The sequence below is a fragment of the Zalophus californianus genome, chromosome 11, assembly GCF_009762305.2.
Source record: "Zalophus californianus isolate mZalCal1 chromosome 11, mZalCal1.pri.v2, whole genome shotgun sequence".
In the NCBI taxonomy this organism is placed as follows: domain Eukaryota; kingdom Metazoa; phylum Chordata; class Mammalia; order Carnivora; family Otariidae; genus Zalophus; species Zalophus californianus.
This window is the reverse complement of record NC_045605.1, coordinates 83,262,400-83,276,435: the sequence shown is the minus strand read 5'-3', so window position 1 is coordinate 83,276,435 and position 14,036 is coordinate 83,262,400. Positions and strand designations below refer to the sequence as shown.

The 14,036-nt window shown below is 45.1% G+C and overlaps 1 protein-coding gene across 6 annotated transcripts in view; it reads left to right on the top strand.

The window, feature by feature from the left end:
- The window catches only part of MPPED2 (metallophosphoesterase domain containing 2), a 171,348-nt gene that overhangs the window by 153,617 nt on the left and 3,695 nt on the right, over positions 1-14,036 (top strand). For all 6 annotated transcript variants that reach the window (XR_003517687.1, XM_027581563.1, XM_027581567.1 and 3 more), the window contains exons 5-6: positions 9,921-10,036; positions 13,608-13,721. Coding sequence is in view for 5 of the 6 variants with exons in the window: in XM_027581563.1 (XP_027437364.1) it covers positions 9,921-10,036; positions 13,608-13,721 (230 nt within the window). In the remaining variant the exon portion in view is untranslated. The remainder of the gene's footprint in view (positions 1-9,920; positions 10,037-13,607; positions 13,722-14,036) is intronic.

Sequence of the window (14,036 nt, the reverse complement as noted above, 5' to 3'; positions counted from 1 at the left end):
CAGTAAAATGAAAAATGAGCCACCACCAGCAGAGTAATGCTTGGCAGATAGCAGGTGCTCAGTAAACATGTATTGAATTACCTGAATGAATAAAAGACTTCTGCTGCTAAAGATGCCTTTCTCTTCCCACAAACTGTCTTGTGGGGAGGAGAGAGAAAGAAAGCAAGCCTTGTCAGCCTCCTGAGCAAACACCCCCCCAATGCTCCACCCCCTGGGGAAACTGCCTCACAGTCCGAGTAGAGTCTAAGTAGACAATGAGTCTGTCCGTCCATATCCAACTTGCATTTGGCTGTATGAAGATTTTACACCAAATAATTATTTCTTTCCAAATGATATTAATCAGTAGTGAAAGAGTAGAAAATAGTAGACAAACAGAAGGGGAAAAAAATCGTCCCTAATCCTCCCACCCCCATTCAGGATGTTGGTCTGTGTCTTTTTTCTAAGCATTTTTTGCGTACTTGCATTCATACTGATATGCAAATTAATACTTTGCTTTTCCATTGACCATCAAGGTAGACACATTTTTTCATGAAGTTACAAACCCTTTATGAATGGTCCCTCTTAATTCAGTTGACAAATACTTAAGTGTCTGCTTTGTGCCGGGTGCTAGGGATACAGTGGCGAACCAGACTGAAGTCACCGAACTTCCAATCTTCCTTGTTATGTTTAATGAATGACTGCATGGTATTTTATTGTCCACTTATTACTTATTCTTTTGGCGTCTATTTTTCAGGTGGCAGGCTTTCTTTCCAGTGTGAACCTCCCCAGCTATAGACCCGTGAGTCCCCCCAAAATGAAATAATATAAAAAGAAACCAGCATTATCAACATAAATGTGTGACAGTGCACACTCATACAGACACGTTCTCAAAAAAACTAAACAGAATAAAATGTTGTGGGATCCTCTGGTTGGGGGCCCAGATTTCATCTGGCCATCCTGCCTGTTAACAGCAGTTCTTGAGTTCACTATGTAACAAGACAAAATGCCATTAATTCTGAGCCCACTTTTCCTCCTTTTCTTGCTCTTTTGGGAAATCTGAGTTAGGAAACCCTTCCTCTACCTACTAGGTTTCTGTGACACGTCTGCAGGGTAGAAAAGGAGGAGAGGGAGGTACAGGTGCTCTCTGCCAAGTTGCCTGAGTACTTGGCAATCTTCCTGTCTCCTCCCTTCCTGTTCGTCCTGTGCTTTGGAACCAGCCAGGCATGTGACACACAATTGCCCTCACAAGCTCAGTCTTCAGGAGGATGTGGTTTTGTGTTTTGTGGCCCTGGCTTCAGCTGCCCAGCCTTATTAAGGAGTGTGCAGGAGGAAATGGAAGGAAACCTCCCCCAAAAGTGCTGCCAAGTATGCTCCCGATCACGTGGTGGCCTGGGAGCCAGTCTTCCCTTGAAATTGCTGGATGAATTCTCAGATCATTCTGGTGTTCCCCAAGTTCCTCTGAAATTAGAGTACTTAGAAATGAAGGCCTTCTATCCGGGGCAGCCTTACCTGTGAGATGGTGAGCTGTGGGTTTATCCTGGAAACTGTATTCAATTTTGGATTCCCAGCACCTACCTTGCCAGAACCTAGCTCACGACAGGCATCCAGGTTATGTTTGTCGAATGAGTAATTGCCCCACAAGTACCAGACTGAGCCCATCCTCCCTGGGCGTTCAACTCAGTAACCTCACACTTCCCAAAGCAAGGGACCCCATGTCTCCCTATGGCCAAGCTTAGTGCCTGACACATCCTAGACTTTCAGAAACCTTAGATGAAAAATTGGATGATGTTTAGCCGTACGATGGGATAGTATTGAGCCATAAAAAGGAGTGGATTTCTGATACATGCTACGGTGTGGATGAGCCATGAACACATTGTACCAAGGGAAAGAAGCCAGACCCAAAAGGACAGATGTGGCAGGATTCTTCTTCCATGAGACACTTGCAGTAGTCATGTTCACAGAGACACAAAGTGGAATGGTGGTTGCCAGGGTCTGGGGGGAGGGTACGGAGAGAGGGAATGGTTGTTCATGGGCACAGAGCTTCTGTTTGGGATGATGAGAAAGTTCTGGAGCTGGATGGTGGCGATGGTTGCTCAACACTGTGAGTGTATTGAATGCCACTGAATTATACACTTAAAAAAAATGGCTGAAATGGTAAGTTTTATGTTATATATAGTTTACCACAATTTTAAAAATCACCAAAAAAGAAAAAAAGAGGAATGCGCCTTTTCTTTTCTACTCCTTGCCATCCACTGAGCCTCCCTTTTTCTTTTAAACCTGGGAGAGTTGGCTGATACCCCTTTTTGAGGAATTCTCCCTAATGGGGGTTAAAGAGCAATGCAGGGCCCATTTTCTGGTCCGGGCACCCTGGTATTGGTCCTCTAATTTCCTCAGCCACAAAACAAAATGCTGTTTCTGGATGCACCTGGGCATGCCCCAAATCTGCTTCACCTGCCCCCCAAGACAGAGGTCCTGCCATGGCCCCTCCTCTGCCTTGTCAGGCTCTTCACAGGATGGATGAGCGTAGTCTCCCACACTGCTCAGTGGGAAGGCAACAGAAGCTTTAATGTTACTTTTAACAATTCAAGGCACACCACATTGGAAAACAGGTCGTAGTGGGTTTGTTTTTGTTTTTCTTGGTTCCTAAAGCAAACTCCGCTTACACCATCTCCTTTCCAGCAAGGGAAAGGAAAATGGGTAGCAGAGGCTTAATTCTGATACTTGTTCCCTTATTCGTTACCAAAAAAGGGTCACAGTTGGCGTGTTTGTAAAGACCGCAGGCCTTTGGTTTGTGAAGCCCCTGCTCACAGCTCAGGGGCCTCAGGTGACCCCCTCAGGTGAGATTTGTTCCCCTGCTGTCCCCAGCACGCAGACCGCATTATTCACCCCGGCCTGCCCTTTATCAGAACAGTGTGTGTTGTCATCCCGGGGCCCTCATAAGGAAAGAGCGCGTTACAAAGTCACAGGGAAGAGATGGGACTAGACAGCTGGGGTGAGAGAGAAGCCCGCACTGCCCTTTCGAGGCAGCTGAGCCTGTGGTTTGGGCCAGGCAGGCTTCCCAGGCAGCTGCACGGGGCTGTAAATCTTGCCCCGAAGTTAAGCTGTCCCTCTCTCTCCTAGCCGCGGCAACTGGTGTGTGTGTGTCTTCTCGCTGCACAAGGTGTGACGTTCCTCCATAGGCTAATGCAGAGCATCTTTTTAATTGCATGAAAGGGTACCTTCCAGGCTGCCAAGGGGAGGGACTTGGGAGAGAAGGCTGGCTTCTTCACAAACTCCAGAGCTAAAAGAGCAAAGGAGGCAAGGAAGGGAGTGGGGCAGGTGCCTGCCTTTCGTCTGGTTATTCAGGATGACACGTCTGGTACCAGAGAAACTGCTATTTCTAACTGACGGGAGCTTTGCAGTCAAGGGAGGGCTGAGCTGTCAGGTGAGCTAGAGATCAAGAATTATCATGACAGCTTCATGGCATGTGAAGGGGGCTGTGAAGTGCGGTGTGATTTTAACCAGCGGTGGTTAAATTAGCTTCTGCTGGACCCAGTGTGATGTGCCATCGGGGAGGGGCCGATGGCGGCTGGGAGAGCCAGGCGTGAGCAAGGTTGCAATTCTGAAGTGTGCCATTTAGAAAAGAAAGTGTATGTGGAAACCGTCCCCTGGCTTCTGAATCTTGCGTCCCGGAGATGCCAGGCTACAGCGATGGTGTTAATTAGTAGCTTGTCCATGCTGCCAGTGAGCCTCTCCGAGCGCCCTGTTATTAATATTCCGAGGACCCGAAGTCACCCCCTTCCTGGAACTTTCCCAATTTAAGAGCCTGTCAAAATCTAACCACCTGTGGTAGCCAGCTAAGCAGCCTTGACTAACGTTTCGCCCTGTGCTCTTACATTCCACAGGATTGTCTATGCAAGACTGAGCAAGCGAGTGAGCGAGCGAGTGCCTGTTTGAAAAACTTCCACTCAAAAGTGAGCTGAGGAAGTACCTTTTAATAAGTAATCAGCCGGAGGAAATCAGGCTCTATCTCGCCATCTAGCAATGCTTGCCTATTCACTGGGGACTCTTCAAAAGTCTGGAGCAAGAGGGCCTATTATTTGATGAGCCGAAGCTTGGGAAATTCTAGAAAGAAAAAGTAACATGAGTGACTGTGTGTGTGTGTGTGTATGTACGTGTCCGTGTGTATATTGCTAATATATCTTATATATAAATTAAAAGCTGCACATTAACACTCTGTGCCAGTATGCTGCCAAAAGTTTTGCATAAATGATCTGTCTCACTTTACCCACGTAGACAGATACTTTGTTTCTATTTGAAAGATGAAGAGACCAACAAGCGGTAGACCTGGGACTTGATTGATCAGTGATTCCGTAATCCATGTTCATACTTCCTGCCTCCAAAATGAGCGTGGTGAACTTCGACAGAACCCACAGGTCCTCACAGCTCTTAAGTGGCATGGCCAACACACCAGCTGTGAGCCCTTGCACTTTCCCCTTCACACCCAGTGTGAAGCATGCACAGCCCCAGCGGAGCTCACCAGGCTCCCAAGCCTTAATCTTTGCAGGAGGCACCTAGGAGACTGTTTATAACAATCCTGAGTCTTTGGGATACAGCCTGCCCGGGACCTGTCTGAACATGGGGAATTTGTAGACGTTGACCAGCAAGTACCAGGGCTGTGAACCTGAGTAGCCCCCATCCGAGCAGAACAAGTAGGACCTTCTCTTTTCCAAATCCTGCTTTCCCAGGGCGTGCCCAACCCCCACTGATGTGGGTAGGGGAGTATAAACAGCCATTCACCTGTCCCAACCTCAGATTTATGGTCCAGCAGCTCCCTTCTGTGAACTGCAAACACAGATGACCTTTGCAGCGATTTCATCTCAACCTGCTTCCATATAGAAAACCTGTTCTGTGTTGACATTGTTTGGAACAAGTCCTGCCTACGTTAACTCCCGTAGCACCTGCCCCTGGACTTTCGGCCCTGAGAAGCCAAGTACCCCTAACCTCGAGAGCTTCCATCCATCTGAGTCTTCGGTCCAAGGGCTTCAGGCAGTTGTAGTGCTCCCCTTCCTTCCAGAGTTTTCGAATCCTTCTCTATAAGGGGATGGGTTACAGGTTCTGATTGGCCCACAGGCAATAGGCACTTTGTGGGACATTTTCTTACAAGTTGGTTCCCATGTGGTATTTATTAGTCACAGCTAATTATTAAGTCCTTGGCTGAGGCAATAGACATTGTTCCCCTGGATGCCTCCCCCCTTCTCTCCCCCCTCACCCCCCATTGCTACAGAACAAAATCCATTGTGGGGCTCTGGAGGTCGACTGTGCGCATATTTTCCAGTGAACCCCTGATGGGCTCACTGCTGGGGTTTCATGTTTCAGGTTGAAACTCAACTGGATAAAGCATTATTCATTGATGCTGACACGTTTGGTCTCGGCTCTGTGCAGCTATTTCTTCCACACTGGACTCGGTCCCTTATAGGCAATTTAGGCAATTCATTGAGAGTGATTCACAGTATTTAGAACATTGATAGTCTGCACAAACTTACCGAATGTTAGGATTTCTTGATCACAGAAGGACCATCAAGTGCTGGGCTTTGCTGGCTTAGCTTAGAAGCAGAGGTCAGAAAGGAGGAGGGAGCCAAGTGAGTGAGCAGGTTCAGAGCCCCTTCTTCCCAGCCCTCCAGCCAGAGCACCCCTGCATGAACCTGCTTTGGGTGTGGGGCTCCTGCATGAGATTTCTGCAACCTATAAGCAATCTTGAAATCCAGTAATCAAATCCATGTACTCATGCATTTTTCAGATGAGGAAAGTGGCCCACTGACCATTCCTCTCTTAGCAGAGGTTCACGTGAGTTAGTAAATGGATGCCAGAATGAGAATTAGCACACAGGTCTCTTCTGTGTGCCCCTCTTCATTACGGCCATGCTGGGATAATTCTGGAACCCATCACTGGGCTGCTTTTCCCATTGCCTGGCCACTGTCTTGTGGAAAAGGCCTTATCTGGAGGATCTAAAGGAAGAGAGATTATCCCATAAAAGCCATAATAACATCGTTGAAGTCACACTCCATTTTTACTAAGAGCCACTTCGATCACACAGTGCCACGGCACCGCCTGAGGTTGTACAGTGCACAGCCTAAGAGACTGTATGGAGCAGCCCTGTTTTTACTCTATAAGTGTGAGAGTAAAACCAACATTGGGCTAGAAGGTTTTAGTTCAGCCTTGTGCAAGGGAAAAACAGAGGCTTTGGAGCTAGCAGATCCGTGTTGGAATCTGGGCTCCACTACTTAACCAATCCTGGGAATATTGACAAGTTACTTGATATCACTGATTTTCAGGCTTTTTATCTAAAAATAGAGCTGGCAGTACTCAAGGATTGTTAATATAATAATTCAAGGATTGTTATGAGTAATTAAGTTTAATAGTCTATGTAAAACCTCTGTGTAAAGCATATCAGGGACGTGATAAATGTTCCTTTTCTTATAATTTAAATCCTGTCTCACTCTCATACACATACATACAAGTTTGAGTCAAAATGAAAGCCAGATATTTTTAAAGTTTACCCTTAACTTGGAAACTTCTGGATTTTGTCACAAGCTTAACATTAACCAAATGAAATTTGGGGTATCCAAAGACACAATGGGCTTGTCTTGTGCTTGCAAAGCACTTATAAAACTGAGCACTTCCTGGGGTACTAGGGCTGTGGGCTTCCCGAGAAGACCCTGTGAGAGAAAATTAGAAAGACTGAAAATTGAAGTCTTGTTCCTTTGACTCTGGAATCCCCTGGGATGACCTGGGGGTCCAGAGGCTGACTGCCCGCAGACAGACTCTAGCACTAGAGAAATCAGAGTACCAACTATTCATTGTATCAACTACTTGGGTGTGCTTGGGACTCTTTCAAGCCTTCTTTATTTGGCATTCAGACAGAAACCATAGGCCCAGAAGCTTGTTTTCAAAATCTAGGAAAACAGATGTTTTTGCTTGTGTCTCTCTCATGCCAAAAGGCTCACTGAGTTTTCACTCGGTTTCGAACTTGCCGTTTTTTTTTTTTTTTTCTTTTTACTTTTAAGACAGATCATGGGTCATGGTAAAATGAACGGGAAGGATGGGCATCCCAAACTGGGAAAGGTCTCTTTCAGACTCTGATGAAAATGTTTAAGAACCTGAAGATAGGAAGTCCTGGAAGATAAACGCAAGCGAGCCGGACTACTTGAGCACTGAAAGGGCCCACCTGGCATTACCCCCAGGCCTGAGATGTCTGTGCCTCCCTAGCAGCAAGCACTGCCTTTTCCTCTGAGGAAACCCAAAGCACAGCATCTAGCTGAGCAAGGCAGTGTGGCTGCCAAGAGCTGTGCTAATTGATTGCACGTGTGCTTCGTGAGACCCCGCACCACTCACAGCCCCTGGAGGGTGGAGCCAGCCGGCTCAGACCTGTTAGGGACTGTATTAGTGTCCTGTTCGTTGCTGTAACAAATCACCCCAAGTTTAAGGTCAGCATGATGAGCTCCTGAACTCCATCATCAGCATCCTTAATTCCTTTTGTCAGGTAGGGTAATATATCCACAGGTTCCAGGGATCAGGACATGGACATCTGTGGGGTGGGAGTGGGGGTAGACATTGTTGCCTACCATAAGTACAGAGATCATTTTTACACTAAATACAACAATTTTATGTATTAGGACTCTTTCACTTGTGGAAACAGAACCTAACTCAAGTTAATAAAAAGAAAAATATTTTATTAGCTTATATACTTGGAAGGAAATGTGTGATTGGCTTTAGGCACAGCTGGATCCATAATGTCCAACAAGATCATCTGGGTACACTTGTTTCTTTGCTTGGCTTTTTTCTTTTCTTTTCTTTTTTTTTTTTTTTTTTGTAATGGTTTGACCCTCAAGCACAGGCTGTCAGCATGGTGGCTGAGACAAAGCTCCCAGGCAATTCCAAGCCTACACAAGGATCCCAGGATCCCAGAGAGGAACCCATGGCCTCTTTTTCAGTAGCACCAGCAAAAGCCTGAGGACGACTCCCAGCCTGGTCATATGTACATCCCTAGACCAGTCTCTGTTCAGGGAGATCCTAGAGCAGCAACGAGTCAGCCTTAGCGCAGCACATGTACGGAGATGGGGAGGGAGAGGTTCTCCAAAGAAAATTCAGATGCCATTACCAAAAGAAGGGTGAAGGAGCTGGGCAGGCAGAAACCATGGGTGTCCACTCCACCATCTCATTGCTGGATTTCAGAACCATGCACCTGATCCCAGTTCAGAGCTCATTTGGCTTCAAGCAACAAGACACTTAAACTTAAAAGAGTACAGGCTCACCCAGAGCAAGTAGGAAGTTAATTCAAGTACTGTGTAAGAAGAGGAGTTGTGTGATGGCTAAGAGGATGGGTTTTGGAATCAGATTGTTGGGGTTGATATCCAGTTTATTGGTTGTATTTACTTGAGTTCTCTGTGCCTCGGTTTCCTCATCTGTAAAATAGAGTTAATACTAGTAGCTACCTCATGAGCTCGTTGTGTAATTTAAATGCGTTAATACAAATAAAGTGTTTAGAATAGTTCCTTGACACAGAGTAAGCCCTCAACAATTAATAGCTTTGAAAGTTATTATTGTTATTGTAAGTAAGCCCCTGAGGATGGCTTAGGAACTTGGACAATAATTCTAGGAACCAGGTCAGATACTTTCTTGGTTTCACTTTTTTAGCTGGGGTCACACAGTCCGTTATCTCTGGAACTTTCTTTCAGGCGCCTCAGTGAGAACTGAGGTTCTCATTTGTGAGATCCTGTCCTTACCTATACATGCCCCCCACCAAATGAATGCAGGGTCAGTATTTCTGAGTTCCGAGTCTTGAGAGGGTCTGATAGTCTGGCCCATGATTGGCTTTAAGTAAGAGTGACCTCATTTGGTTAGCTGTGACTGACCAGGTTGCCTTGGACGCAGGGTCACCTTTCAGGAGGCATGGGAAGTTCAGCTTAGCCAGAAGATTGACCAGCTTGTCTTTTGCATGTATGCACTAGCAAATTGGAGTTTTTCTACAGAAGGGGGGGAAAGAGTCGTTTTCGGAAAATAGAGGTTATAGCTAGGTGTTCGGGAGAAGGACAGCGCTGGGGACTGCGTTGCTCTGATGTGATCTAACCAGTAGTATTTGTAGAGAAAAATTGGTTATTCTCATGTTATTATAAATGGTAGAGGCACGTTCAGCTCCAATTAGAGGTGCTCACAGGATGGACCAAAACCTCATTCACTTCTCTGCGTGAAGCAGTCAGTCTCAAAAACTCATTCCTGAAGCAGAAGTTTCTGAGAGGGTGGACTGCTTACCTTCCCCGCCAGGAGAGCAGATTCCAGAATAACCTCCCAGATCTTCCTTTTAATGACAGGAGGAGGCGCCTCCTCCTGATCTTTGTTCCCTGTCCCCCCTCTCACCAGTCAGAACCCCTATATTTTTTCAGCTTTCCCAGTCCAGGCTGTTCAGAACATCTCCCTGTACAGGGGTTCACGCTCTGCCTTCAGAGCACTTGCCTTTTCGCCTGGGACACTAGTAAGAATCCTTCTGGGGAAGCAGTGTCACAGTGATCGGGAGGAAGGAGTACTGATAGAATTTCTGAGCTCTGAGATACTGCAGGAAGGCTGGAAATGCTTTGGATTGGGACTAGGCATCTTAGGAAGCATGGAGATTTAGGGGAGAAGACAAAGCATTGTTAAAATTTTGATAGAGGTCAGCTGGAAAAGTCTCCACTGTAAAGACTCTTGTGCCCCTTTCTGGTTGAACAATTCGCCGGCTCCACACTTGCTTTCAAATGCCCTGGTTTTGAAGCAGTCAACAAAAAAGCATCCTGCTGCCAGGGCCAACCATCAAAAAGAGAAAAGAGAGCAACGCAAACCGTGCGGGGAATGTGCGAGAGAGAAATATTGTAGAGCGGAAACGCAGCTCTGCTGGCCTGATATCATGTGCATTATCTCCCCCAAAGGACCCCGTGGTTTAATGGATGGGGCTTTAACCTGCCCAGAGGTCAGTCTCTGCTGGACAAGTGGAACCTCATCCCTGAGGGCATTGACATACTCATGACCCACGGACCTCCTCTAGGTAAGTGAAGCACCCAAAGGTTGTCCTTTTGTCATAAGAGATGCCTTTTTTCATAATAATAAAGCATAATAAATGTTTCAGGGATATAATCATTTTCCTTCAAAAAATAAAAAGTGAACACAAAAAGAAAAGTCAATGTCTTTAAAAGAAACCAGTACGATAATTAAACTCAGCCGTTCTGCTGGGTTTACAGGTGTTCTTGAAATTAAATTTTTTTATTTAGTTGAATCAGGGAAAATCAAATGAGTATGGAGCACCACAGTCTTTTGAGCTTGATCATTTATTTTAAGAACTGTACTCACTTAGGAGTGAGGGAGGTGGAGTGGGGAATGGAAGGAAGACATAGACATAGACCTCCCAACCAGCGGGCTTGTGAAGGGATGAAATGATGGAAACTTTTGTGTAACGTAGCGCATTTGGGGTGTTTGGGTGGTGCAGTTGGTTAAGCATTTGGCTCTTGGTTTTGGCTCGGGTAGTGGGATTGAGCCCCCCATGGGGCTCCGTGCTCAGCATGGAGTCTGCTTGAGATTCTCTCTCCCTCTCCCTCTGCCCCCCTTCTCTTTCTCTCTCTCCCCCCCCCAAAGATAAGGTAAAGTAGCTCATTTTCCTTTTCCATAAAGATTTCCTAGGAAATCTTTAAAAGTTTAACACTTGAGCAGATTATACGAGCAAATAATCCTTTTTTTTTTAAAGCTAAGGTGTTAAGTAAGGATTTATGGTGAAAGTTACTTAAAAGATACTCATCCTACAGAATCCTTGAACCTACACCCAGTTTAGATCACCCACCAGTGTGCTTCAAAGCCACCTTTAGTTATGCAGATTATGGTCCAGAAGAAGATTCTTTGACTTACATAATTATCTTTTAATTATTCAAGAACTTGTTATCTCTTTGTGGCTCAGCCACAGAACATTTTTCAAATGCTCCTATCACCTTGGTCCCCATCTGTCTGGTATCTATTACGCCAGGACGCTTCCTGCCCAACAAGGGTGTCCTCAGGACGTTCAGATACTTCACTTTAAGTAGGAGAGTTTTCTTTTTCTTCGATTGTGGTAAAAAACACATAACATGAAATCTGTGCTCTTACTAAATGTCCAAATGTACAGTACTAGCAAAGTTTGGTTTGGAAAAAGATAGAAAACACTTAATACAAAATAAATTATTTTCACAATTTTTCCCTGTGGTTTGGGGTTGTTGTCTGTATCACTTCCCTCCTCTGTCAACCTGAAAAATAAAAAAATCTAACACATGTCTCCTACTGTGAATTTACTCCTTGTAAATATGGTTTCCTCCAACGCACTTAGGACTGCTTTCTTTCCCTTACCAAGGCAGTGCTCTGTGTTTCACATAGAAACAGCTGAAGGGAGGACCGAGGTGTGAGTTACGGTGGTACGTTTTAACGATAGGGAGAAGCAGGAGAAGAGGAGCCAGCCTTGTTGCAGATAGGGAAATTGTCCAGATTTGCACAAGATCTAGCAATTCTTGACTTTTTCAATATTTCAGAATCACCATCCCCATGCTTTTTTCCCTATTTCATTCTGTCCCATCCCATCCCATCCCATGTTTTAAAAAGATTATACTTACCAACAACATGTATCATCCTTTTTTTATGATAAGATTTTATTTATTTATTTGACAGAGAGAGACACAGCGAGAGAGGGAACACAAGCAGGGGGAGTGGGAGAGGGAGAGGCAGGCTTCCCGCGGAGCAGGGAGCCCGAAGCGGGGCTCGATCCCAGGACCCTGGGATCATGACCTGAGCCGAAGGCAGACGCTTAACAACTGAGCCACCCAGGCGCCCCAACATGTATCATCCTTAATTAGTTAATTTCCCTATTTTGCAGTCATTAGAGACTAACTCCTGAACTGCTAGCTAAATATTCTGATCAGCCTGAGTTACCCAGTGAGACCTACGGAGAGAGCATCCCAGCCAACTTGATCCTTTCCCTGAGCAGCCTCTTCAGTACAGACATGATTCCCCTTAGGCTGTTTATTGTAAATAAGACTTGGATATTCTCAGCACAGAAACATCTGCATGACTGAAGTGTTACTTGGAACACAACTTTGAACAGAACAATTGATTCACAGTTTCATCAAGCCATTAATTTTGGTACAGAAGCCAGTGACAGTAGTTAATAGGTCTGAATTCTAGCCTCTGAAGAATTCAGACATCCCAGGAACTTTTCATAGGGAGGCTACCATCCATCTCTTTATAGCAAACATGGAATAATCCAGAGAGTGGCTGTGCATATAGCAAAGTGAGTTCTTCATCAGGGAGTTCCAAAATAAAAGGTCAGGCATGGTGAAGTTGAACCTTAATCAGTGCATTATTGGGGTTCTTGTGAAAATGCTGGATTGGGGTGTGGGATGGAGATTGGCCTTGAATTCTGTCCCGCTGAGAAGGAAAGCCGTCTCTCTATAAGACTTTACTATTATGGTAGAAGCAGGATGCCTTCTCAGGTTGATCATATATGAGTAAGATATTTTCCCCCTTTGAGAAGAACACATTCATGAGGGAATATGCCAGTCACTGTGGATTAAGGATTTTTTCCTCTAATTAACAGTTTTGAAACCCCTGGTTGAATTTTTATAGGGCCCCCCTTTTTCGTCTGATGTTCTTTCCAGCCACTCCCCCTCCCACACCCCAGGTAACGTATTTTTACAGAGATGCTTTATTTTCGTTTCTGCAGTTTTGCCAAACAAAGTGGAATAAGCTTGTCTGTCCATTTCTGCCCGATCATTTCTAAATAGTAGAAATCACCTAATGGAGCTATGGTTGGATTCCCACTGATGGCGATTTAGCTGTTAGTCCCACCTGCCTTCTTTACACCCATCCTGCTGAGGCAGATGGATTCCATTTCTGACCATAATCATTCAGATACCTGACTTGTGCTATAATTGATGTCAGTTTTTATGGATTTTCTGCATTAAGCATAGAAGTAAGTGGCTTTTACTTTAAAGGCAGTCAATTAGCCCCAGCTTACGGGATGCCACCACGAGGTCATGTTGTTGCCTATTGCTAGAGATGAGACTGCAGGAGGAGCTTCACATTTCCAAGCTTTGGTCAGCAGGAACCACCAAAGGTTAAGAGTTGAGGTACCTAAGGAGAGCCAGGTGTCTGGTGGCCAGTTTACAAACAGCCTCTCCTAAGCCTGTCTTCTCTGAGCCATCTTAGAAGTAAACTGCTATAAGAAAGATATAATAAAAAAGGAGAAAGTAACTGAATATTGAAAGAAAGAGATATTGCGGGACTGCCGGGAATAAATGTCATGAGGCCCATGAAGATTTGAAACCGGGGCTGCATAAATCAAATCCCTTACAGGAAAAAAAAAAAAAATGTTAATTAACAGGAAGGAAAAAAAAATGGAAACCAAAAAAAAAAAAAATTCAAGAACCTAAAGAAGACAAAGTGACAAGTGAAAAGTTCCTTAAAAGCCATTGTGAGCTTTAATGGAGAGGCTAGGATTACAGATAATGTAATAAACCTTCTGTGAGTTATGGCTTCCTGAAAGTCTAAATGAAACCTTACCTGAAGAAGGAAAAGTAAGAGTATTGATTGCATTTTGCCCGTAGGCTTTCGAGACTGGGTTCCAAAGGAGCTTCAAAGAGTGGGCTGCGTGGAGCTTTTAAACACAGTCCAGAGGCGAGTTCGGCCCAAACTCCATGTATTTGGTGGAATCCATGAAGGTAAGACCAGACGAAAGGAGTTCACCAGATGTGTCATTAGCCATGATCTCATTCCAGAATGGGGACCTTGGTTACCCTGGGAATGACTGGAGCAACTTTTACCAGTGGTAGAACCCTTTTATAAAATGAAGGATTAGGAGAAACACCTGCCTGAAAAGCTGATACAGATTTTATACGGAGCTGCTCTCTTTTAAGCAGAGTGGAGAGAAAGAACCAGGTCTGGTTCACCTTCCGGAAAACCCAGCACTCCCCCGGGCAACTTCTGGAATCTCAGGGCCCTGACAAGGAATGTTTGCTAACCACCACTGTAGAGCA